Raw genomic sequence first — 25849 nt, forward strand, 5'->3', positions numbered from 1 at the left:
TCGTACATCCACTGCACTCTGTAGATCTAGAGTGAGTCGTAGCCTACGTAGTCGTAGGCGCTACAGCAGTACACAGTCTAGTCAGTAGTACCGGTACCGACCCCCGTACCGTAGCCTCGCAGTCGCAGGTCTACTGCATGCATGCACAGACTCAAGACATCAGTATGTCGTACACGATCGTAGATCTCGTCTGCACGCGTGGTCGTTCGAATTATTTCGGTGTACTGAAAAAACGGTTTTTCAGTACTCCCTGACACTCTGCATCTGGACTTCTGGTTCGAACACATCATCACCACAGTGATCACGATCACCTTCATGCACTGATATCTCTGTGCGTGGATGTGCGGCATGCACTCACTCAACAGACCAGATCATCAGCAGTTACTTTTGCCGTTTTGGATGCAAGCGTCTGCAGCCGAAGAGGACTGTTTGGGTTACTGCCGTGTGCAAGTGAATTGTGCTTGCATGAACTTTGGCCTGAGCCAGTTTAGCCAATCGAACAATTTACTTCGTTGGGTTCCTTTCTCAGAGTTTCATTGCCGAGTAGTGGGAAGCTGTATTGGTAGCTCAAAGAGCGTTTCAATCGCCTGCTTGCAACTATGCGAGTTTTTGCGTGAGCCCTGACTCCGACGAGCGCAGCTGTTGTTTGGCAGCCTTTGCCCGCTGTTGGATTTATAATCTGTTCGTGTCCTGTTGGCGGCGAGGAGTTTTATTCGGAGGCCCTAGTAAGTAGTCTAATGAGTATGCTTCCGCCTCAATTCTAGGAGATTACTTGTAGCTAGCCATTTTTCGAGGTAAAGGAAGTCTTGTATGTTGTAATGTCGAGATAGTTTGTGTAGAGCTTCCCACAAATTGATGTACGCACGCACGCATTCTGCTGAAGTCCTGATTTTGAGGCACAGAAGCTCCATTGCTCTTCTCCGTGAGCTCAAGGTGATGATGTGCTGTGTTGTTTCGTAGCTGGTACCGCCGCAGCCATGGGAAAGGCGTTGTCGAAGATCTTCGGCAACAAAGAAATGCGCATTTTGATGCTTGGTCTCGATGCTGCTGGAAAGACTAGTATCCTCAACAATTACTCTCTCAATGTAGAAGATAGTGTGTGCTTGCTTTGTTTACTACTTGTTAGTTTAGTATGGCTGTTCAAGGAAGATTCGTGAAAGCTGTGGCGAGTGTAGTTTTCGAATAGTGGTATTTGCTGTTTCGAATGGTTTGCGTTGGTCCTGTCAGGACCATTCGTTAGTGAGTAGCACTGTTATCTGTGTATGTTGGCCTCAATGCTTTCAGTCAGGAAGCTTCGTGAGGAACCGTATCTTTCCTAGACTACGGTTCATGCCGGTCAGTTAGCCTCAAGTCCAAGCATGAATTTCCTGTGATCCGCTTTCTCATTAGCTGCAATAAAAGCAAGGTTGTGCATTGTTCACAGTTGAGTTTGGGTTTTGAATTGAACTGGACCGTACATCTATCTCAGAGCAGTATTCTTTGTTATCAGTCCGAGTTCTTTGCTGGGCTTCGTGTTCGTTGCTATTTCGAAGGCTAACGACAATTGTTCTGCTGCAAGGGCTTCATACCTAGCATTCATCCATGTTTGTAAGTCTAAAAATAATAGTCGTGAACTGACAGTGCATGTTTGGGAGGTGATTGGGTCTGTGCAAAAGATCCACTGACCTGGTCAGTAGTGATTTAAATTGTTGAGTGATGATACATTCATCTGGTGTCCTGAAAGGCGCTGGGGTTTAGACAAGTGATATTAATTTTAATAATTCAACACTATCGAAAGAAAAGTTACCACACACCATTGATGCTAGGCCTGTGGTCTTGACTTGGTGCAAACGAAGTTGTGCTTGTTTTGGATAGCCAGTGTGGTTTTTACTTCTGTCATATTTGCGTGCTTCCATTCCCACTCAATATTATCCTATCTCGTGCGTGCGGTGGTATGAACTCGAATTTGCCTGTAGTATATTCCTTGACTTGGCAATGTTTTCAGCTGTTCTTTACAAACTAAAACTTGGTCAGTCTGTAACGACAATCCCGACAGTCGGATTCAACGTTGAAACGGTTACGTACAAAAACATCAAATTCAATGTTTGGGTAAGTTCTTCTTGATCTCCCTCCCTCTCCCTCTCTCTCTCTCTCACACACACACACACACACTACATGCACACACACACACGTACGCACTCACGCACACACACACACAGTCACTAACTCATGCATATCTGACAGAAAAAGAAATTCTTCGTGTGCCATGCACCTGCGTGATGTGCCTCCTTTCTTGTCCCTGACACCTACCATATGCAAGCCACTGGCTTCCAGCCGAGTTAGTGCAGTATCTACAGTCAACCTCCTGAATAATCACCCTCGATTGGGCATGAGAACTGTGTTGCTATCCATTCGCGAGGTTAAAGTATGCAGTCAAATGGCTACTGGGTCTAAAGACATTGCCGTAGTTCGCGAGTTGTTTACCCGGTTTGTTACTCACGAGGTTGACTACGTCCATATTATAGTGCCCTGGACCACTGGGCTAGCCCTGGTCCACTGCCCTTTATTGATCTCTCTCTCTCTCTCTCTCTCTCTCTCTCTCTCTCTCTCTCTCTCTCTCTCTCTCTCTCTCTCTCTCTCTCTCTCTCTGTGTTGGTCTCTATCTATCTCTTTCTGTATGCTCGTGCGCGTCATGCGCGTGTGTGTGCGTGCGTGTGGCTCTGTTTGTGAAGTTGGGTCTGTCCTTTTTGAGCGAAGGCAGGGGGGGGGGGGGGAGTCGAGACGCAGGGAGAAAGCTGCCAGTGGCTTATCCATTAGAGCTTCTTCATCTGTTGGAGTTCAGCGATAGGTGAATGGGACAAGCTGGCAGATCGGGCAACGACGCAAAGCAGTTTTCATGAGAAGCTTTGCCAATGCATGCTACATAAGGTTGGCAGTCAATGCTGGATGTACTCGGATAAAGCATCACTAGCTGGCTTGCAGAGTGATTGCTGACTTGCATGGTAGTAGTACATGTAGTGCCAAGAGTGCATAGCCCCCAATAGTGTGCAACTCCAGCTATGGTGTCTGCGACCGCAGAACTTTAGGGGTCGCACTTGGTATCATGATCAGCTCTCGACATCGCGGCCATCTTGCTTTTGACTGCATGCGCGACGCGTGCTCTTTTGGATCACGTGTGTGGTTCTCAATGCATTGTTTGCATACAAAACTGTACAAGCGCTACAAAGCTACATGTGATCAAGACCTGCAGGTTTCTGTGAACAGAGTTTCTTCTTCACTGATACCGTTCTTGTTTTGACACGGCGATGTTCTCTTTCCCCGTTCTCCTTTCAAAATAGACTTCCATTTAGTTGTAAGTCACAACAGCAAACTTACTGGTAAGTGGAAGTCTAAGGCTTGCGCGCAAGTATTCCCGCTTTGAATTCGCGTGTCAATACTCAGAACAACGACCGTGGGAATCATGCGAGTGGAGTATTTCTCAGGAGGAAGACGTTCTGTTTGCAAAGTTGCTTCGATCCGCAAGGAGTATTCCAGCAACGAGTACACCTGCTACGGAAAGCGATCCTATCGGGACTTACTGATGGTATGGTTTTCTTGTTTTATGTCACTCGTATCGGTACTTTTCGTACTGCACGGACTGCACTTGTATGATACCTGTGACACAAACATCACAATCGCACGGTGTCGGCTTGGAGTTGGTCTTGGAGTCTTCATGGTCCAGCAACGCAGCATCGCCGAGTTGGAGAAAGAAAGCAATGAATGTACATGAACATTGTTCCAAAACTAAGACACAGGGCAAAGCGTTGCAGCAGGCAGATCATTCTGATCCCGTCCGCGCAGTCGCGCACCAAATAAACTCGAAGGCAGTCCAAGTACATGTACTTTCCAACACTGCGCGATCGCGCGAGCGGCTCGCGCCGGGCCGTCAGTGCAGTCTTCAAAATGTTCCTTGGCAGCCATCTCTTCTCCGATTTCGATGATCGAGGGCTCATTTTCTTTATTAGAATCTCCTCCGTAAATCTACCGAATCATTTTTTTCCTCAACGACATAGATTTACTGTCAGAATACTGGAAAGCAGGGCGACAACGCTCAGAAAAAGCCCTACACACGGATTTCCCTTCTACTTGACCGATTTCAAAATTTCTTTCGATAGATGTCCGCGTACTTGGCCGTAAAAGCAGCCCTGCGATTTTCAACGCCGTAGCTAGATAAACGGCTGCCAAGGAACCCTTTACAAATCGCCCAAATATTGCGATACTTTGAATTTTCCGTAACTCTGATTGGCTGCACGACCCTGACGCGCACGTGCTGCGTGCGTGATGAATCAAAAATGGCTGCGATGTCTAAGTACACAAGTGCGACCCCTGAACTTCACATCACGTGATAAACCGTACACCTTATTTGTACCCTGTGCATGATAGATACAGGGTTGTACGCAACCCTGTTTGGGTTCAACTGTCTCCTGATCACTTCGCACTGTTTGTCAGCATGACCTTTTGAACCATGTCTTGTTATGTGATGTTCTTCCGTCGCAGCACTGGATAGAGGTTGTGCAGGCAGTTGCATACTCTTGGGGGTTGTGCACTCTTGGTAATATTAATGGCGGGGAATGTTTGAGGCACCTCTTAGCAGCATGTCACTGCCTGCCATCAAAGTGCCATGGAGCACTTCGTAGGTGACCAGTTGGCAACTAGGGCATTAGGACCTTCACTCTTTGGCCATTGCAAGCGTAGAGCTATACAACGTCCCCAATCGTGTGTGATAAAGTGTGATTCTTAGGGGTCGTCGCAAAAGTTTTGTTGTCTCTGAAACGAACATTGTTCATTTCGTACTCGGACCCCCTCCCCTCCCTCTGAAACGAACATTTTGCTAAATCTTTCTTTCTATTTTTGCTTTAGGATGTCGGCGGACAAGACAAAATCCGACCCCTGTGGAGACATTACTACACAGGCACGCAAGGTCTGATATTCGTCGTTGACTGCGCGGATCGTGATCGTATTGATGAGGCGAAGCAGGAACTTCACCGGATCATCAACGACAGAGAAATGCGCGACGCAACAATTCTTATATTCGCTAACAAGCAAGATATCCCCGATGGTAAGTGTGTGGTGCTGTCTGCCTGTGTTGCTGTATACGTACCGTGCTGCTCGATGAAATCTCTCCGAGTTTGGTGAATTTGATGCCGGAAGTGCTTTGTTATCTACAAGTAGGGAGGGAGTGTGAAAGGGAGGTTAACACCTGGCTTGTGTACCGTATTTTCCGGAGTATAGTGCGCACTTTAGATGTGCTATTTTAGGCCCTAAATTGCAGGTGCGCACTATGCTCCGAATATGAAATGCATGTACTTCAATGAAGATTGAAGTGTGCACCCCCCCCCCCCACAATGAAGATTGGGGGTGTGCGTTATACAAAGGTGCGCACTATACTCCGAAAAATACGGTAGGTCTTATCAGAGTACGTGCGTGATCACTATGTGTAGAACATGTGCAATCATGGCGCTGAAACTACACCATGTAGTCACATTTGAGCTCTGTGCCTAGCCAAATAACTGAAATAAGGAACATGGATTCAACGAGCTTTTCACTCCAAAGGCAGCTAGCTCACTACGCATGTCGCACATACTGGTAGCACTTGGATCCTTTCCCCTACCCCGGGCGACCAACCATGGTCAGTTTCTGGAATGTTCTGTTGTGGACATGGAAATCCGATCAGAGGTCAAGCGGCCCAGTGCGCTGGCCATGCAGCCGTGAGTACGTGTACGATCAACACGTGCACTGCATGCAACGTTCTGTACACAGTGAGGGCAGCGGTCCTGAGTCATTCGGTCGGATTTCCATGTCCGCGACAGTACTACCAGAGGTGAAAGGAAGAGATTAATTGAAATGGGAATGGGATAAAGTACAAATTTAAAGTATACTGGGAAGCGAACTGCCAGAAAGTCTATAAAAAAAATGCCAACTCCACCAGGACTCTGACCTAGGACCTTGCTTGTCATGAGCAATGCTCTTACCATAACAGCAAGAGTACATAACCCTAAGAGTGTGCTTCTGCAGCTATGGGGTCTGCGACAGCAGAACTTCATATCACGTGACCAACTCGTAAACATTAGTTGCGCCCTGTGTATGAAGATACAGGGTTGCGTGCTTTGGGTTCAACGCTCTTGTGGTCACTTTGCACTGTTTGCCAGCTTAACCTATTGAACCATGTCATGTGATGTAAGTTCTGCCGCCGCAGCACTGGGTTCAGGTTGTAGTGTACAGGCAGTTCACACCCTTGGGGCTTACTAGTAGTACTGTCGCGGACATGGAAATCCAGTGGATTGACCGGGGCCGGCGCCCTCAGTGCATAAAGAACAGTGCACAGGCAGTCATGTTGATCCGAAGCGACCAGCGCGCTGCAGGGCAATGTCATACATGTACTGCTTACCCACGCCTGCATGGCCAGCGCCATGGGGCCGCTAGACGTGCGACCGGATATCCATGTCCACGACAGTATGTACTCTTGATCTGAGCTATGGGACCGGGCCGACCCTAGAAGGCGCAGACAAATTATTTTTCACTCCAAAAAATGTGGGGTTGGCATTTTTCGCTTTTGTGGCAGTTTGCTTCCCCTGGTTGTTTACCTTGAATTTGAACTTTATCCCATTCCCATTTTAACCTCTTTCTGTCACCTCTGGCAGTGCGTTCCAGAAACTAACCGCGGTTGGTCCACCAGGATAGGGAAAAAGACCTAAGTGTCATCAGTATTAATTTTGTGGCACATATGTGAGCTGCCATTGGAATGAAAAACTTGCCGGCGCCTTCTAGGTTTGGCTGATCCCATAGCTCAGATGGTTAAAGAATTGCTCATGACATCAAGGTCCCACGTTCAAGTCCTGGTGGGTTTGGCGTTTTTTCCTCGCTTTTCTGACCTTCTTTCAATTTGAAGTTTATCCCATTCCCATTTCGATTCATTGAGCTTCGTCATCTTTTGTAAAGCTTGAGGTCAGTGGCAGATTTTTTAAATTTGCAACAGAACAAACGTCCACCATTATGGACACCTCCACCTTCAGCTGCCTTTTACGATCAAGTGAAAACGAATTCTGTAATCTGGGCACCTCACAATACAGGATAGACACATCTTGTCTCTAGGGTGTCCATGATTGAGAGGTCCTACTAGCGCCCTCCTGTGAAAAAGTGCCCCACTTCCCACTTATTTGTCGATTTTAGGTGGGGTTTTTTTTAGTGTTGAAACGATCTCACCGGGTACTCGTTAGCTCGCTCGCCAGAAACTCGGCTCGTTTGTGCGGCCAGCTCGTTTGCACTAACGAACACCGTACACCGCACTCCGTACACATGGCAGTACATGTTGACCGGGGATTCGTAGAATATTTTACGATGTATATGCTCGTTTCAACACTATTTTTTTTTCATGCGAAAATGCAGTCGATGTTGGTAACGTAATGCTGGTTCATATGCACACTTGTCGGGGTAAAGTTGGGGGTTCGCCACCTGTACGTTGCTGCATTTTGCATGGCAAGACAATTTTAGAAAATGGGTTACGGGGTAACATTACTGTTTCCCCTCCTATTTTGACCTTGACTAGAAACCTGAATAACCAAGGTGAAAGCGTGTTTTTCTTTACCTACGTTATGCACACGTCGTTCTCCAGTACATCTCATGCTCACGTTACACAGCTCTCACTGTGTTATTACTTGTTACGACTAAACATGTTCACTTTGCACTGCTAATGATTTAATTGCTTGTTTTTCATTGTCTACTAGCAGAGAAGTCGTGCACTTTTGCAGTAATAAATCCTCCACTCACAATAAGTCACTCACGCATTTTTATCTCTTGGGATCGAGTGTGAGACTTATCGAGAGTAGATTGTATCGTACCGGTAAATCCAACCGATGAACATGACAAGAAAATGTTCTTGGACACAAAAATTCTGTTCAGCCCCCAAATTACTTTTACGTAGTAGAGTTGACCTGTAACGTGTTCAACGACAAAGGAACCCTTCCTATGCTGTCCTGTGTCAGCAAGTACTTGGAACGTCTTGTGGCCAGTCCCTGCTTGGACAGGTGTCAAAGCTCGCCTGTGCCCAACATACATACAGGCCAGCCCTCCCGGTTTTCACGGGAAAATCCCGGTAAATCAACATTGCTCCGGGATTCCAAGCAAACTCCCGGAAAAGTCACATTTTTGTCTGATCAAGGTTTTTTCCTAAAAACTCCAGGGACGCCTTCAAAAATGTACGGTACACACTCACACTTCGAACTGTACACAAGACCAGCCTAGCCTGCGTGATCTGCACCGACAGGTGTGCGTGCTGACTGATCAAACTGCACTGCAGGGTCGAACTGTGCTGCACGCAAAGTGCCGTCCAACGTTTTTTGGCGAGGAAAGCGCTTTTTCACGTGTTTTGGTGATTGAGGGATTGAGATTTTTTCTGGTTGGTCAGTATGAATGTGCATTTAAAAGTGTGTATCAAAACTGCACGAGAAACATTGGTGGTATGACATTTTATAGAATTCTGGAAAAATAATTAATGTAGTTATGGCCGGTTCTCCTGGAAATGCACCTCGTATATTACGATGTTCCTGGACAGGACAGGGCACAAAAAAAGGTCTACAGGGATCAATTTAATTTCGTTCTTGTCACTGGGAAGGAAAGGAAGCGTACTTTTTCTTGCTCCTTATGTGCGCGCACACACCTCTCTCCTCTCTCTCTCTCTCTCTGTCCCTCTCTCTCTGTCCCTCTCTCCCTCTCTCTCTCTTGTGGATGATGGTTTCCCCTTGCCATGATGTACATGCATTTCTATACTTATGTTGCCTGTCTGCTTTTTGTTTTGTTTTCACCTCTGTTCTGCATAGCCATGAAGCCACACGAAGTGCAAGAAAAGCTAGGCCTTACAAAACTCCGTGACCGGACGTGGTACGTTCAACCGTCATGTGCAACGACGGGAGATGGTCTATATGAAGGGTTAACCTGGTTGTCTGCAAACCAGAAAGCTAAGTGAGGATTTTTTATTGTACGGTTCGTAGTAGTAGCCACAACGAAAAACGAACCAGCAAGCCCTACCTCTCATTTCCGCCATCATGGACCCACCACATCCATCTCACCCGCCACACGCCCTGGCATGCACACACACACAACCTCATGATAACTGCCTTTTACAACGTGGTACACAATGCTCCAGCGCTACTATTCCCCCGCAGCACGGTGTACTGTACGTTGTTCTTGGCGTCTTTCTCCTCTTATCTCTCTCTATCTTTCCAGTTTACCCACGGTGCATCAAACCTTGCTATCTGCTTATACAATTTGCCTGCTTTTCCACGACCAGCACCTACCAAACTTTACCAGTTGATATGTGCCAGATTTTTGGCTCTGTCCACCTGTACAGTTTTGTTTACCCCTCATTCACTGTGAACATTGCTTTATTGATATGCCAAGCAATACGCTACCCTCAAAGAATAGTAAATGTGTCATACAAGCGAGTGTCTTAATTTGAAACAACGAGCCCAAATATGTACCAACTGTGGTTTCCGTAGGCCAATTCGTCTCTTTCTTCTGTGTTTTGTTTTCCAATTCTCACAAGTCATGTTTTATATTTATGCTTTGCGAGGATCAATCCTGTGTGCGTACAAGTGCGCCCGCTGATTTCCCAAAGCATTCCTCTTCCATTCGTATTTAATCAAATAAATTTGCAGTGGAAGATTAGGATTTCTGGTTTTTGGTTCTTTGAAATGTTGCTGATTTTTTTGTATCTCTGGATGTGTATTTTATCGTTAGAGTTTCTATCTGTCATTGAATTGCAGACCACAATAGCTACCGTGCTTGAACAATACTGTTTTTTGTTTTTGTTTGGTCTTTTGGAGGGACAGGAACAATGTGTATAAATATTGTCCACTTACGTTGCGTTATCCTGGCTGTGCCGTCCCTGTCGTACTGCTTGTGATTACGACGTGCTGGGATGAGCAGACTAAGCCTGAGCCCCTACTGCTGTTTCCGTGCAATTGCTGCTACGCTGCGTTGGGCTTGGAGCTCCTGCTCCGCGGTGGCTAGCTGCTTGCGGAATGTCTCTGTCTGTTCAGCTGAGCTGTTTGCCAGCTGCTGCAGCATTCGTCTGCTGGCCTGAACATACATGTAGTAACAAAGAACAGTAGCTTGATTCCTGTGCGAGACTGGCAACTGGAGTGATTCTGCTAGTCCTATGCTGTCTCGGCAGCTTTCAACTGCGGGATTTGCACAATCTACAGTCCATTCAGAAAAAGATGGACTTCTAGCTTTTGGCCATAAATGGGTCAAACTTTGAGTTTTTTTAGAATTTTTTTCTGCAATCCCCTACGGAATCCTCTTCCAATTATGTTTCTGAAGTTTTTTGTCCAAAAAGCAAGCCATAACAAGAATAGAATTTCGGCCAGGTTTTGCCCCAACAGCACTGAATTGGGAAAAACCATAAAAATCCAGGCCGTTTGACCCCGCCTGCAAACGTGCATTGTGCGGTTCGAACCCCAGTTCAGGTACCCTTTTTGGACCCTTTTTCAAATTTCGCAGCACTGCACTGTGTACGATGAAATCACGAAAAATCGCCAAATACGGGAGCTCTCCAGAGCCAGAGCCCATCTGTTTATGAACGGACTGTAGATCTAAGTAAAGTCTCATGGTAACGTTAACCCTTTGGCTTTGCGGTGTACCAGTCCACATGGACTGATATTTTGTGCACACCGTAAAACTGTCGTTAACTCCATTGTTTATAGCTGTTGCAAAAATCTTCACGTACAGTCGAGTCGCGCACCCAAGAACGTTTCCACGGGGCTAGCCGGGGACGTTCTTATTTTAATGCCATCTGGCTACGTTCTTGCACGTTCTTAGAAACGATTCGCGAGAAAACCAACACCGCCGTTCTTAGCATTTCAGGGTGGACGTTCTTTGGCGCACGACTCTACTGTTATATGTTAGTGCTGCACCTGCCGCTCGTGAATTCCTTGCAGTGAATTCCTTGCAGTAGAGTCGGGCGCTTAAGAACGTGGAGCCCAAAAACGCCCAGCCTGAAATGCTAAGAACACCAGGGCCCAATCTGACTCGCTCGATCGGATTTTATTGACAGATTTTCCACGCTTGGTTTGCGTTAACACCAGTTCAGTGAATGAACGAATAGTTTTCTTTTCTCTCTATAGGCGTATTGCAATTCGGATTTTTCCTTCTTCTAAACGCTGTCCTTACTCTCGAATGTGCCATACTTATAGTTCTCCTTTCCTTTACGCCAATGCGGCTGTTACAGCTAGGATTACCGTCATAGCAGTGTTCCAGAGTTCAAGCACTGATCAATCGAATAAAGAAATACAAAGTCGAAAATTGAGTACGGTAATATCGCGGATAAAAGCCGGGCTTATAAGCACATAAGCCGCTTTCTGCATCAGGCTTCAATGCAAACCATGCTTAGGCCACACTTTGTTTTTTCTATGTTTCTCGTCGGCAAATTTTAACAAAAGGTACGCGGGCGGGCGGAAAAAAACAAAAGCCAAGGAAAAAACAAGAACAATTTCTACTGAAAACTGTATACATTTTACAATGTACATGTACATGTATATGCGTGATTGATACAAGACACTGCGTATACCATGTACACAGTACTACATTGTACAATCATGTACATGTAGTCCCATACATGATTGCACTACATTATCACATCAGCCCACGAATATCAGGCAAACTGCAACAATGTCAATGAGAGCATAAAGTTTGATTACGAGATGGCGAAGAGAACATACATTTATCTGCTATCGCATCAACAAACGTTTCCCACTCGTCATTAATTTTTGGTTTTGTTACTTCAACGTTCTTGTGTCCGCTGATCAAACTCTTGTCTCCATGCTGCTCATCTTTTCCTTGCCATGCGTCTATTGCTTGGATTTTCTGCCTACGACATCGTTCCACAGACGCCAGTTGCCGCGGAACTCGTCCGACTTACTGTTCCTGGGACCCACGAGGCTCAGCTCAGCCAGTGAACGACTGAAAGCTTCGTCATGACAGCCTTCATCGCAGAGAACGGACGAGGAGTGCTCCTTTGCTGCATGCTGTGGTGCTAACGTTTACGATTATTGATTGACGCATCTAGCTGCTGCAGCATGTGCAGCGTACATACATTGTACACATGTACGTAGTATGAACTTTTTTTTCTTCCGAAATTTCTGAAAACCTACGCGGGCGATGACGAGAAACATAGAAAAAACAAAGTGTGGCCTTATATGCACCACTGATATTTTTGCCAGGCTTGTACCGGTATGCACATCGGCCGGTCCGGGCTTGCATAGAAGCCAGGCTTCTACGCGCGACACGCGTAGATCTACCACTGACTACCGGTATGGCGGCAGTTTTACTATGCACTGTACATAGCGCATGCACTCTTGACCTGCCCGATCCGCGCTTGCATAGAAGGCAGGCTTCTAAACGCGACAGGCTTATAATGATGCATTTGACCGGTTTGATTTTCAGGCTTCTATCCGCGATGTGCTTGTGTGCAAACCCGGCTTTTATCCGCGACTTTACGGTATTTGTTACACCCCTATTTAAAATGCACATTTCATCAGCATAATGACTGCATCACTGTCATCAAATCTTTAGCAGCACCCATTTTTCGTCTCTTCCTGAGACATTCTACCGTGTTTTCTGAATTTTGCGGACAATGCAGAACTCTGTGGAAATTCCGCAATCTACGGAGTTGTAGAGATCGCCTCGCCTACCTGTAGCATTTGCTTGGTGCCTGCAAGTTGGCTCTTGGCCTTGTCCAATTTCGCAAGGAGTTGAGGGACGCGTGTTGTGCATGTGCTGCAAGATGCGATGGGTGCTACCTGCCTGAGCAAACACGCACAGTCGAAACATACAGTTTCATTGAAGGAAAAGGGGGACGGTAACTACAATGAAAGACTTTTTGATTCTGCAACAAACCAAGAAGACACTACGATCGGGGACAAACATTACCCTCCCACCGGAAAAAATTCAAAAATTGAAGCCAATTGCAAGCATTTCCAGGCGTTTGGTGCCATCTCAGTGTACGGTAACTACAATGAAAGACTTTTTGATTCTGCAACAAACCACAATCGGGGATAAGGATTTGCCACGTTTGCGCTGAGCTGCGATCATCGCGCTTTGTTGCAGTGTGCTAAAAAAAGCGGCCGAAAAGTGGGGTGGCCTGAGGCCGCGGCTGTGACGGCCTTGACCCTGATGATGGGCTTGGCCCGAAAATTTGGTGTAAGGCGAGACCAAAATAAAATCGAGATTCCCGGGCAGGACCCATCTGAAATTGGTGCGGGCGGGCGAATTTTTATTTTTTATTTTTTTTCCTATGTGTGTATGCATGGCATGCTGAACTTTTTTTTTTTACAGTATTTTCCGGTATTTATTTTTTACAGACGACAGGTATATGGTACGTGGTTTACCGGTACCCGTACAATTTCTTTTGTATTTCGGCCAACGACAGCCCTGAGTCGTACACCAGGGAGTCGTACAAGCCCAGGTTCGTGTGACACCATGTCACAGATCTACTCGCACGATCAGTACTGTACAGAATACGACTGTTCAAAAAAAAAAAAAAAATTGCCTTCGGCTCGATTTTGGTGCGGGAGGGCCCGGGAATCTCTATTTTTTTTGGTCTCGCCTAATGTGTGATGTAAATTTTAATTTGAAATCGCAGTGAAGAGACCGTTTTTTTAGTTTGAAGTGAAGTTTCCTAAAATGTGTAAGTGGCTGCGTTGGAGTTTGAGGACAGTTAGACAATCATGTTTATACATGTCATGTTCTCCCAATACATCAAGTCTGCTTACTAGTAAACCTCATTAGGACCTTCCACAAGTGGAGTGCAAACTCGCGAATTCATGGGTTTTTCCGCCCACTAACGTATACAAAGTTGCTCAACTGTATGTAGCGCGGAACCTCTCTAGTATTGATATTGTCCATGCATAAACAAGATCAAAACTAGGGCTGAAAGGATCATTCAATAACTCCTAACGATCCACTAATATCATTAACGGTCGATATATTGGTTTTATCGATTCTTGTCGGCTCTATCGAACACAAGTTTATGAAGAAAGACTATGATGCCTTTGCTACGTTAAAAATTTGTGGCACCGCACTGTTGACATCTGTAGATATCTGGCTGGTTTTATCAACATGAGCTACTCAAGTAGAGCAATTTCATGTAGTTTCTAGAGTGAAGAATCTTATCATCACCCTCTGGCAACTGCTCTCATCTCCGACTTCTCCCACAAATGAAGCGAAAAGGCAAAGTCTTCTCTCCCGATCTCTTTCAAAGCCACAATTCAATTTTACTGCGCTTGAAAGTACACGATTGCAATCGTATCCACTATCAGATGGAGTGCAAGGGCTAAAAATACTGTCACTGATATGCATCCATAAAAAATCGATAGCACTCGTTTTGAACACTAACGATTATCGATTGCACTCTTAAGGCCGATTCATACTTTATGTCGCGTACGGGAAACGCGTCGCGTCGCGAAAAAGTTGATCTGAGCTCAACTATTTCGCGTACGGGAAACCCATCACGCGACGGTCGCGCGATGGAATTCCCGTACGCGAGATGAAGTATGAATCAGGCTTTAACGATCGATATGCGAGTTATCGGTATAATTGTTTCAGCCCTAATCAAAACCCAGATGATCAAGCTTGAATGGCAGTGAAGAGACCGTTTTTGGAGTTGAGAAGTGAAGTTTGCTTAATATGTAAGTGGCTGCGTTGGAGTTCGCGGACAATTAGAAAAGCAGAAAGACACTACATGTTTACATTAATTTGTAGAAATACCGTATACGATCTTCTGCATGCAAGGAACAGTAAAGTTGGAGATTTTTCAATTATTATTTTTACAACGACTTCAAGTGCTGACAATTTATGTTCGAGTTGGGGGTATCCATATGACAATTGACAGCAAACTATCACCATGACTACACCCACCTGCTTCTCTGTAGTGCCGCATACTGCTGGTGCTGTTGTTGTGCATGCTGCACCAGTTCGTGATGAACCCTGGCCGCATGGCCTATGCTGGATCGAAGACTAGCGACGTTGTTGTCATCTGATGATGCCGTTGCCTACAGGAAACGAAACACACGCACGCGTGTGCAGACCGTGGAAGGAGGAAGTGAAGCCTATGCATGTACATAAGACACTACAATGGAATAGCCACCTGTTCCTTACAGGCAGGGGGGGGGGCCCTTTACAGGAGAGATGCAACTTACAGATTGCATTTGGCAATGTGCACATTCACTGGCTATGGGTGCACGTCTGAATGCAGAGAAAGTCTACATTGATTGTATACTCACATTGGCTTGTAAGTTGAAGAGCTGGCCAAGTTCCTTCGCAGACGCCTACAGAATGATGCATGGAACGCAAGGCCAAGAGACGCTACTGATGATGCCATAGCATTCATTACACACGCATAGATGGTTTACACAAGGAGGGAAAGTCTACTGAAGTCTTAGACTTTGTTGCGCTGGTTTACGAATGGTCCAAACTAATGCGGAAGAGACAAAATAACCCAGTGCGCGTAGGCAGTAACTAGAGTGGTTGCCCGTGAAATGCCACCTCATGAAGAAAGCAACTCACTCTGCCAAGATACCCTGCAGAGACACGCTCACTTCACGGACCGGTGTTCGTAGTGTTAGGCCGGCGAGCAACTGCAGGATCGCGATTGTCCCGGTGTCAGATTCCACCGGCCATGACATGCACGTGTGTGTGTGTGTGTGTGTGTGTGTGTGTGCGCGTGCGTGTGTGTGGCGTTCAGTCACGTATGCCACAGTGGTAACTGGACACACCGTCTCCACATCATACATAGAAACTAAGGAACTCCAGGGGGGGGGGGGGGGGGGCAAACGGGACAAACACACTTATGAATCTCACTTTCAGCTGACTGGAATGTCAAAGTCATGGCGACAAGCAGTGCTAGAAAGCAAGTGGACTGGTGTCTGGTTCCTCACCTGGATGACCGACTCCAATCGAGTGCACATTGTTGATAGCTCGCTAAGCTGCTCTCTCAGTTGTCTGCACACAGGGACATGCACACAACATACAGGCTGACTAAAATCTCGTGCTCTATCTTAGAAAGTCATTAGACAATCATAATAACCACACCGATTCCCTTTTACATTGCTTTAAACTAAGGATCATTTATTTTGTGCAAGAATGGACTCGGATGGAGAGCCAAGGATAAATTTATAGAAAAGAAAAAAAAGGACCAAGGAAATACAAAGTGTTAGTGGACATTATAGCGTAACTTGTACTCCCTTGGTCCTTTCTTTTCTATAAATCATCTATTTTATTTTGATGTACTCCATAAGTTGTTGACCCCTTGTTGCATGAGCGTGGAGGGAGGTGCGCTAATGAAATTTAGTCCTGGTACTGCGTGGATAGAGTATTGGCCTTCCAGACATGAGGCTGTGGGTTCGATTCCCAGTGCGAGTGAAGATTATTTCCACCCATATAGGAGAGCCCGTATGTTTTTAGGACTTTCTTATTACATGACTGTATATTCCTTTTGCCTGTTCTGCAGTTGCAGGCGTGTGTTCACCTCATTGGCCTCGCTCATTCCTCATTTCTTTTGTTCATTTGGCTTATGCGAAGACTAGCCAAGCTTGCTTGGTGATGTCAACACGAACAAGCGTCTAATAATAGGAGACCCATCTGCGCGGATTGGGTATACCCGACTTCGGTTGGGGAGGCAAAGGTGACGAGGGCAAGGAGATGACCATCACCCTCACTATGTTGAGCTCATGGAAACAGGAGCGGTCTCTAACACATCTTGCCGCTACGGTCAGAATTGACTATTGGCTACCTTTATCATTTACTGTCATCCTTGGAGATAAGGAGCTGCATCTGTGCATTGATCCTAGAGGGTGGTGGCGTTCGTTAATTTTTTAGATTAACCACAGCCAGTGCAGTGCAGGTACGAGTACATGCCTATTCCTGTCCAGGCCCGACTCCCACTGCTCGCGCCCGAGTTTCAGGAGGCCATTGGATAGAGCTCACACTTCTTCCCGCATGCACGTACAGTGGAACCTGTCTAAGACGACCGCTCATGGGACCTTCAAAGCAAGGTCTCTGTTGCCAGGTGGTCTCCTTATACAGGGTCAATTGACTAGAAATAGCATCCCTTGGTCCTGGTTTCAGTGTTCTACTAGGGCAGGTGGTTGCCTTATCCGAGTGATCGCCTTGCCAGGCTTTACTGCATCATAATCATATTTCTGACAGAAATCACAGACTGCCAGTGGGCTTACTTTGTATCATCACTGGCCTCTGACAGCTTCTCCAGGGCAGATTCCTTCTCTTTGCTACACTCCTGCAGCTGCAGCTGCGCTGCTTCATCTCGCTCTGAACACGCCTACAAGGTCGCACAGCATATCAAGTATCATGACTATGATGGTGAGGTTAATTTATAGACGAGAGGCCCCTCCTGGAGCAGATCTATTCTTCTGGAAAAAGGCATAGTTTCACATCTCGGTCATGTAGCCATGTCTGTGCAGAAACGGTACAGGTACATGTTATTCGGATGCTGGAGTTAACATAATCCACATGGCCAACACCAAACGTAGAGAAGGAAGCTTTGAGTTTTAAAAATACCCTCCCCCACCACCACCACACACCTTGCAGAGCTCTTCCCTCAGCTCACGGAGCTCTCCCCCCTCATCCTGCGCCCCAACACGCGCACACACCTTGCAGAAAACCAACCTTACGCACGGTCTTGAGTTGCTCTTGCAAGCTTGCGACCTGAGCAGCACGCTGTTTCAGTCGGCTCTCTGCATTAGCTAGTGCCTCGGTGGCATCTTGCAGCCTCTTGCTAGCAGCTTCTGCCTTGTTCTTGGCAGCCTGAAGGCTGTGTCGCAGCTACAGATGCAGAAAAGAACAATAAGCCACGATACATAATGCTATCAAATGTTCATTGTTGGGAGTGATGCGTCCTTTCATTGCCCAACACCTTCATTGTGAAGGAACAAACGGTGGCTGCCGACTACATAACCGAAAACAGCTAATTCTGCCGCTAAACAAAGTTCACTAACATACAGTCTATTATTTTTTATTATTAAAAGCATGTCCGCGTAGGTGGCGGGGGTGCCACTTTCGCTTACGCCATTCAGGATTGATGTCTGAAGAGTAATACGATACAATGAAATGACAGAAGTGACGTCAACAAAAGCCGTTAGCAACGAATATGCATACAACATGTCTGGCGGAATCACGTGGATCCGATGATGAGAATCAGTCCTGTTAGGTGGGGCGGGCTCCACGCCATGCCTGTCGGTCCGCTGCCATTGTGCGGACTGCGTCAGCATCTAGCGGCTGGTGGAGGGTAAGTCCATGCCATGATGATACAGTCTAGTTAAAGGTAATATTTGTTCAGACTTCCACTTGCCTAAGACGAGTACAATCCTCATGTGGAAGAGAAGAGCAGCTCAAACACGGAGCAGCTCAAACACAGAGCAGCTCAAACACGGAGAAGCTCAAACATAGAACAGCTCAAACATAGAACAGCTCAAACATAGAGCAGCTCAAACAAAGAGCGGCTGCTCAAACACTGAGCAGATATCCTGGAACTGTATACCGGGTATACTATACTGGTTGTAGCGTGCACCCACCTGTCGACTGTGCAGCAGGTGCTCGTCTCTGTCTTGGCGTAGCTGAGACTGCTTGCTGGTGAGCGACTCGCGTAGCTCACTGCACTCCACTTCTGATCTTGAGAGTGACGAGGCAACTGATTTCCTGGTAGAGTAGTCAAAGAATAGCGGTTTGGTATAATGATGCATACAAAGTTGGCATACTCAGGTTTTCACTCCCAGAGAAAAAAGGTTTTGTAGAATTAAGGTTAAAGGAGTGTTTTCTTGCTTCGTTGCCTGAACTGTCTGTATACCTCAAACCGCTTGCATTAAGTTTACATACCTCCTGCCTTTCCTGAAACTTGTTCTTTCAAGTACTTTAACCAATGGCTTGTATCTTCGGACATCCAACGAGAGTTCATTCTGATGATGTCAGTCATGGTGGTAGAATTCATTTAAAAAGTATTCCACACCATAGCCTTCATGCAATTGAGCAACAGTATGAACAGAGACACTAACTGCATTTTCTACTAACTTTTCACGATGTACATCATCAAGGGCTGCCCTGCAGTCTTTCAGATCCTTCAAGAGCTTCACATTCTTGTTCTGCACACTTTGCAGTTCTTGTTCATTCTCTTGCAGGCGAGTGGTCAACGCCTTCGCACAACGACAAAAGAAAAGATTGAAAAAAGGATAGCGCCATCAATATATAAAATCAGATAATGTCGTCCTTTTTCTCACCTGAAAACTACTTGTGTCTACTTGTCTCACTTAGGACCAAACAGATTGGCAGAACGTCTGTTGCAGATATGAACCCATGTTATATATATCCATGGCATTCAACTACAGTACAACCTAGCTGTCACTAGCTCTGATAGGACGATCACCTGTCTCAGAGTACCACTACACATATGACGAAGGGACGTTATTTCCAGTCAAATGTGCCCGGGCAAGGAGACCACCTATACACAGTGACCATCATTTTGAAGGTGCCTTGAGCGATCGCCTAAGACAGGTCTCACTCTACTGATATTCATGTCTATTCTTTGGGAGATATTCCTGCACTTAAATAACAGTATACACAGTCCCATAAGGCGAGACCAAAAAAATAGAGATTCCCGGGCCCTCCCGCACCGAAATCGAGCCAAAGCCAATTTTTTTATATTTTTTTAACAGTTCATACATGTACAGTACTGATCGTGTGAGTAGATCTGTGACGTGGAGTCACACGAACCCGAGCTTGTATGACTCCCAGATGTATAGATCAGGGCCATCGTTGGCCGAAATATAGAAAAATTGAACGGGTAAACCGCGTACCTGTTGTCTGTAAAAAAATTGAAAAAAAATTACCGGAAAATGCGGTAAAAAAGTTCAACATGGCATGCACACATTATTTAGTCATGTACATACACGGGAAAAAAATAAATAAAAAAAATTCGCCCGCCCGCACCAATTTCACATGGGTCCTGCCCGGGAATCTAGATTTAATTTTGGTCTCGCCTAATCATGATTCAATCTGGTGAATAACAACCTCGGGGTGTGGAAATATCTTAATAATGACACAATCTTCAGGCCTTGTGACCATGGGACTACTACATGCATGTACTTTCATCCACATGAATACTGGCAACTTGCAAATAAGGACACTTCCCTCATACAAGATCGATGATCGTTATTCGCAAGGTTAGCTGTATACGTGTCCATGGAAACAGTTAGCTTTCTGGAGGTTAGGTGATTCTGACAAAGTGGTCACACTAATCAGCACCAGTACAGCGTGGATGGCAAAACACCACGACAAACAGGGGATCAGTGTGCAAGCGTGCCGAGTCGTAGTGATGACAAGGTAAGGACCGTGGCATTGAACGCACCACACAGCTGTGCGAGTATAGCAACTATGATGTCACCAACAGATATACATCCTGTACGTCCGCCTGCAGCTTTCGTGGACCCGTAGCCATGCATGAAGGGCTCAACACCAGCATAAAGCTAAAGAAAATGTTCCAAAAGTAAACTATTAGCTTTCCAGCAATGGCTGTGTACATGCATGTGTAACGTTCAGACATCCATGGACCCTTCGATCCCAAGCCGCCGGATCAAGGGAGTTCAGCTGTATTTGAAGTTAACACATTAGGATGGAGAACACGAACAATACCTTTTTCTCCTTGCCTTCGCCTTTGAGCTGAGCCTGCACCCGCTGCAAATTGCCCAAGAACTCCTGAAGCTGCTGCTTGCCATGCGTGTGCTCCTGCTCCAAAGCAAGCCTGGCAAACAAACACAAAGAGAGGATGTTCTGCAGATAAATGTTGCCTCACTCATTTGCACATAGCTAGGTGTAAGCCTCAGTGAGGCCCATCTGAGTAAGACCACTCATGTGGATAGATTTCACATGCACCACCATGGCTGCAATGGATACTCGAGGAAGTCAGATAAGTGAGACAGGGCTACAGCACAATCATCCACTTGAAGTTGCATTTTGACACGAGCTGCAGATGAGAATAATGCTGTACCACGGGCTGCAGATATTTGGCCAGGCTACTCAGAGGATCATTTACCATGATCGTCTTGCAAGGAAGACTATGCATCCAACGTTCCCTACTTACCCACTACAGAATTTTAAACGCACTGGCACGGGCCCTTTGCCCAGCACTACTGTACAATACATGTATATGTACGGAGCTCCGCTTTTACACCTGCACTGGGCTGCAAGCCCGAGTAGCATCGGAGATATTTCAGACTTTTACAGTACACCATGCCGTGACCACCCACGTATAACATGCGCAGGAGTCGGCCCCGGCAGTACCCGCATCGTCACTCACTTTGCTTGCCGCAAGCTCTCCGCTTTGGCCTTGCTGTCAGCCCTTGTCGCAGACAGGGCTGATCTCAGGTCACGGTTGGAGGCATTCACCTCCTTTAGCACGGCAGTAGTATGATTGAATTCCATAGTCTTCTCGTCCAGCTGAGACTGAAGCTGGGAAAACTAAAAGACAAACAAGTACCTGTGTCATTGAGTCCGAAATGAATTTTTTTTACTGTGACAGAATCAGCAAAGCAAGGGACACACCTGCAAACTCACAAACTGTCCAAATATTAGGCGAATATACACATTACAAGCCATGGATGTGTACGAGGGGGCGTTTAGAAAGTTTCCGGCCCGAACATGAAAACTGATTTTTTTCATAATTTTTTATTGCTCAGTACTGGTCGGTCTCCTGGGAAACCATGTGCAAATTTCTGCTCAGATCAAAAGTTGTTCAGTTATTTTTTCAGGAAGTTGAAAATTGTCAATTGGACTTCGCGGCCAATTCTAGCTTCTGCAGAAATGGAGATGGACAAAGAAGGGAGCTCAACACAGTGTACTTAGCATTGTTCCAGCAGCTATTTTGCTACACTGAGTACTTTTCTTAGTAATGTTGTGACACTGAAATCCGGTGGAACGACAGGGGCTGGTACCCTTACTGCCTTAGCGCGTACATGCACTGTTGTTCACGTACAAGCTGTAAAAATGGACCAGCAGGTCTTGCGGCTGCAAGGCCAGCGTCCAGTGGCTGCTTGACTTCTCAACGGATTTCAATGTCCACAACAGTAGATGCTAAGACCAGAGCACACACTGCAGGGACACTACTACGTCAAGATAGTACAACGACCACAGGCTATGCAACATAATGGAGCCAATGCAAATACGATTAATTTTGGGTTGGCTGCATGTATCACACGTAAATCAGGGACAACTGTGTCAACCTGACAACCTCATTATACAATTGAGTAAAGCTCCACAACTGACAGAAAGTTCACCACGGGCGCATAGCGTTAGAATCAAACTTACCCTCATTTTCTCACTTTGTTCGTCACATTTAGTTTGTAAGTCCTGTGTAAGTTGCCTAGCATCAAGGCTGACGTCCTCCAACAATTGACTGGCTTCGCATTGCTCCTGGTCATTCACAAAGAGATAGGCCGATATGCATGCGAACGTAATAAGCCGTACTCAGCATATAGCTTAGGTGAGCTCAGTATAGTATTGCACAATGCAGCATACAATACGGTACTGCACAGTTTAACCAACCACAGCCGACGTGGCACAGTTCAGCTCTGCGCAGCACACGCAGCTGTGGCACAACACGGTGGAGTCGGAGTAATCACATGCAGAATGACTTGGCTCTGCTCAGTGCAGTGCGGCAAAGCCTGGCACGGTCAAGAGAAGACTTACATTCAACTTTCCAAACAGGACAGCTGAGAAAAGGCAGCTAATAGTGCAAGTACCATCACAATATGAAGATAATGGCACAGAAGACCAGCATACAAAAGCAATCTAAACACGTCTATAGCATAAGATTGGAAACATGTCTATGATATGGCAACAATATGTACACACTCATAAAATTATACACACTGCTAGTATCGATTCTAGTGAGAAAATACTGCAGCCTTTTCCCAAAGCTCACTTGGGAAAGACAGCTGGAGGAATTAAGGTTCATATCAGCCTTACACAGACAAAAACCTGCAGTGACTTTGAAGTCACAAAAAGAACCTGGTGCAATGCATGCACTGGCTTAAAACAGTGGGAAACTGTACTGAAGCTTTCACACTGTCACACCAAGCAGCATTGTAAGTAGTCACCTGTTAGAAAGGCGATTACTTCACACTGCTTAGTAAATAGACTAGCACATTGTTCTTCAGCTCACCTTTAGCGCCTGATTCTCCACTTGCACTTGCTCCAGTGCTGCTTCAGCGCTAGCAAGCTTCTCCTGCGGCATGTTGAGGTGATACACACAGAAATCAGAACTGAAATGTTTTCACTGCCTGTGTGAACTACCAACAGCATGTTGATTTCGCGACAGACACATTGCCTTAAAAATGCCATTGAGAAACAAGTTCCATGAAACAGTACCGGAAGTGCCAGTTCCGGCCAAAGGTGAAAGAAACAGCAGGCTTTCACTAGACGAGAAATAGGGTGTTGGCGCTTTGATGTGACAAGCTCCCGCGGCCAACACCGATTTCACTTGTGTGGGAAAGGGATTACTTTGTCCAGCAAACTCCTATGGCTAGGTAAACACAACACTGTCTACTGTACAGATTGGGTGATGGCAGCCCATTGCCTTCTGAGTTGATCGTGAAATTTGTTACGCCAAGGGTGGGCAGCTTGGTGAAAGGAACTCTGCATAATTTCCCCATTCAATAACCTAGAGGCCGGATATGCACTACCCTCATTAGGGTAGTCTTTACATTGTACCTTCAACAGGTTAGTCTCATCTTGCCAGCGTTGATGTTCACCAGCCATCTGCTCTACAGTTGTATTCACCTGGGTATAGGGCACAAGGAGAGCACAATACACATAAACACACAATGTCATGTATGAGATCTCACGCACAAACCCAGCTGGGGGGTTTCGACAACAGGAAACGTGGTGCTGTGCTACCGGGATATTGCGAGAACACAATGTATTTCGTAGCGAAGCATTTTCTCCACTGCCAGATCAACTCACTCTTGAATGATTCGGATTTCTTTCCAGGATGAATAAGATGGAGCATGCTAGAGTTGAACCAACACATTGGAGCAAATTCACTCTGAAATGTGCAAAGCGGCATTCTTGGCATGAGATTGAAGGACATGGGACAGGAACATTCAAGAGGTACCAGGGTGTATTATTCTGGAAGGCATTTACAAAGGTATCTCTCAGCACTCCCCTCCCCAACCCACTCCCAATGCCGCCACAAACCAAAAACCTAAAATGTGAAACTCACCTCGTCACACAGTTGTGATTTCTCTTCAGCCAGTTTCTGGTTTTCTGCTTCAAGTGTAGCGACCTGGGTCTGGCTTGTCTGCAAGATAGTTTTCTGTTTCACACACATGCATATGCGCACAACCAGACGGATTTCAGTACATAGACAAGTACATGTATATGTGAACTCATCAGCAGAACTAAATCAGAGCATAATGTGCAGATGAATACAATTTTCATGATAACGGCACGCAGATAATCCTGCGATCTTTCTGGCACAGATCATGATTTGTGGAGCATCATTTGCGATCAGAACTATCACACCTGTCTCTCACGGCAACAGGCCACTTGTTCCAGTGTTCGTGCTAACACAGGTCGTACTGTTTACTACTGCAGCAGATGGCAATACCAATCTGACTTCAGGGTATAGTACGGTATTGCATTCACTTTATCAAGTGAACAGGCACCGCAGTGCTTTCTCCCTAGACTATTGGCGTAGCTCCTACAGAAGATTAAGATTTTTAGAATATAAGCTTAAGTTCGACACAAGCAGAGATGATGAGCGCAACAGCTCAGGGCTGCTGCAGTGTAGCACTATAAACACTGGGCTCTGCAGGGAGCGTTACTCTGCACTGTTCATGAGTTTGGATGTCACATCGCACAACTGGGGTATACTGGACAGTTGTACAGCTCAATGCATTGCAGATGCAGAAGAGTACTAGGTATCCAGACATCAACTAACTGAACAATCATTGAATCAATACTCTACATGATTGTACTGTGCAACCCAACTGGTGCTACATACCAGTTTGGCTATAGCGTCCATGTGCTGCGTGTGCTGGAGGTTATCCTGCTCCAAACTCGCTGCCAGATCTTGTATGTTGTTCTGCATCAGCTGCCTGCAATTAAGTGTACAGATGAGATAACGAGGCAAATTAGATACCACTGAGTTGCCACCTTCAGACTTGCATCTATGCACGGCACAATAATATAGCAGGGCTGCCATTTTTCTATCGAAACAACCTGAAATGGGTCTGTAGGTGTCAAGGGTTCAGGAGGACGCACACCTTTTACATTGTATAAGCTAAAGCACTTATAGGATTTCAAGAGCATGACACAACAGATTACGGCACTTGAACAATCCTAGTGAGAAAGTGAAGATTGTATTCGGTCGGTTTGTCCGAATGACATGGTAAAATCAGAGCTTTTCTGAAAAATCGGAACAAGTGGCAGCCCTGATGTAGCAGCAACAGAGCAGTTCTAATCAACCAAGCGGCACTATTCTGTTAGAAGTTAAATCATTGCTGTCCGCGTACCGCTGCTTTTCACATTCCACGGCACTGCGTGGGCACAGATTGCTGATCTGCTCTTGAAGAGTATCCACCTGTGACCTGGAGCCAGTCATCTCCGTCTCGAGCTGCTGGACTTGCTCCTGGTAACTTGAAAGTGCCTGCTCCAGTTCAACAATCTACTTCCCGAAGCAAAACACACATGTATAGAATGCACAGCCATGACACAACCGAGAACCAGTCTTCAACATGCGCCTGCTTACGGACATTCCCACAGGCTGCAA

At 46.0% G+C, this 25849-nt stretch overlaps 2 protein-coding genes across 3 annotated transcripts; one reads left to right on the forward strand and one right to left on the reverse strand.

Annotated features, from left to right (window-relative positions):
• Positions 1-352: 352 nt before the first annotated feature.
• Positions 353-9874, forward strand: LOC135823807 (ADP-ribosylation factor 6-like). The gene is made up of 5 exons (XM_065336655.1): positions 353-725; positions 961-1059; positions 1985-2088; positions 4879-5077; positions 8835-9874. The coding sequence occupies exons 2-5, from the start codon at positions 978-980 to the stop codon at positions 8978-8980; spliced, it is 531 nt and encodes a 176-aa protein (XP_065192727.1). The 5' UTR covers positions 353-725; positions 961-977; the 3' UTR covers positions 8981-9874.
• LOC135823806 (nuclear mitotic apparatus protein 1-like) lies at positions 8357-25740 on the reverse strand. 2 transcript variants are annotated; one of them, XM_065336653.1, is made up of 18 exons: positions 25593-25740; positions 25082-25175; positions 24299-24391; positions 23788-23856; positions 23240-23302; positions 22384-22488; positions 21377-21537; positions 20713-20821; positions 19096-19217; positions 18603-18726; positions 17698-17853; positions 17247-17350; positions 15951-16014; positions 15297-15341; positions 14932-15065; positions 12708-12819; positions 9876-10095; positions 8357-8561 (listed from the first exon to the last, which is right to left on the reverse strand). In XM_065336653.1, the coding sequence occupies exons 1-17, from the start codon at positions 25679-25681 to the stop codon at positions 9958-9960; spliced, it is 1782 nt and encodes a 593-aa protein (XP_065192725.1). In that variant the 5' UTR covers positions 25682-25740; the 3' UTR covers positions 8357-8561; positions 9876-9957. The 2 variants fall into 2 exon arrangements, with proteins under 2 accessions (XP_065192725.1, XP_065192726.1); XM_065336654.1 differs by lacking the exons at positions 8357-8561; positions 9876-10095 and having other exon boundaries at positions 12708-12815.
• Between the last annotated feature and the right edge of the window lie 109 nt (positions 25741-25849).

This window comes from Sycon ciliatum, chromosome 8 (genome assembly GCF_964019385.1).
Source record: "Sycon ciliatum chromosome 8, ocSycCili1.1, whole genome shotgun sequence".
NCBI classification, from domain to species: domain Eukaryota; kingdom Metazoa; phylum Porifera; class Calcarea; order Leucosolenida; family Sycettidae; genus Sycon; species Sycon ciliatum.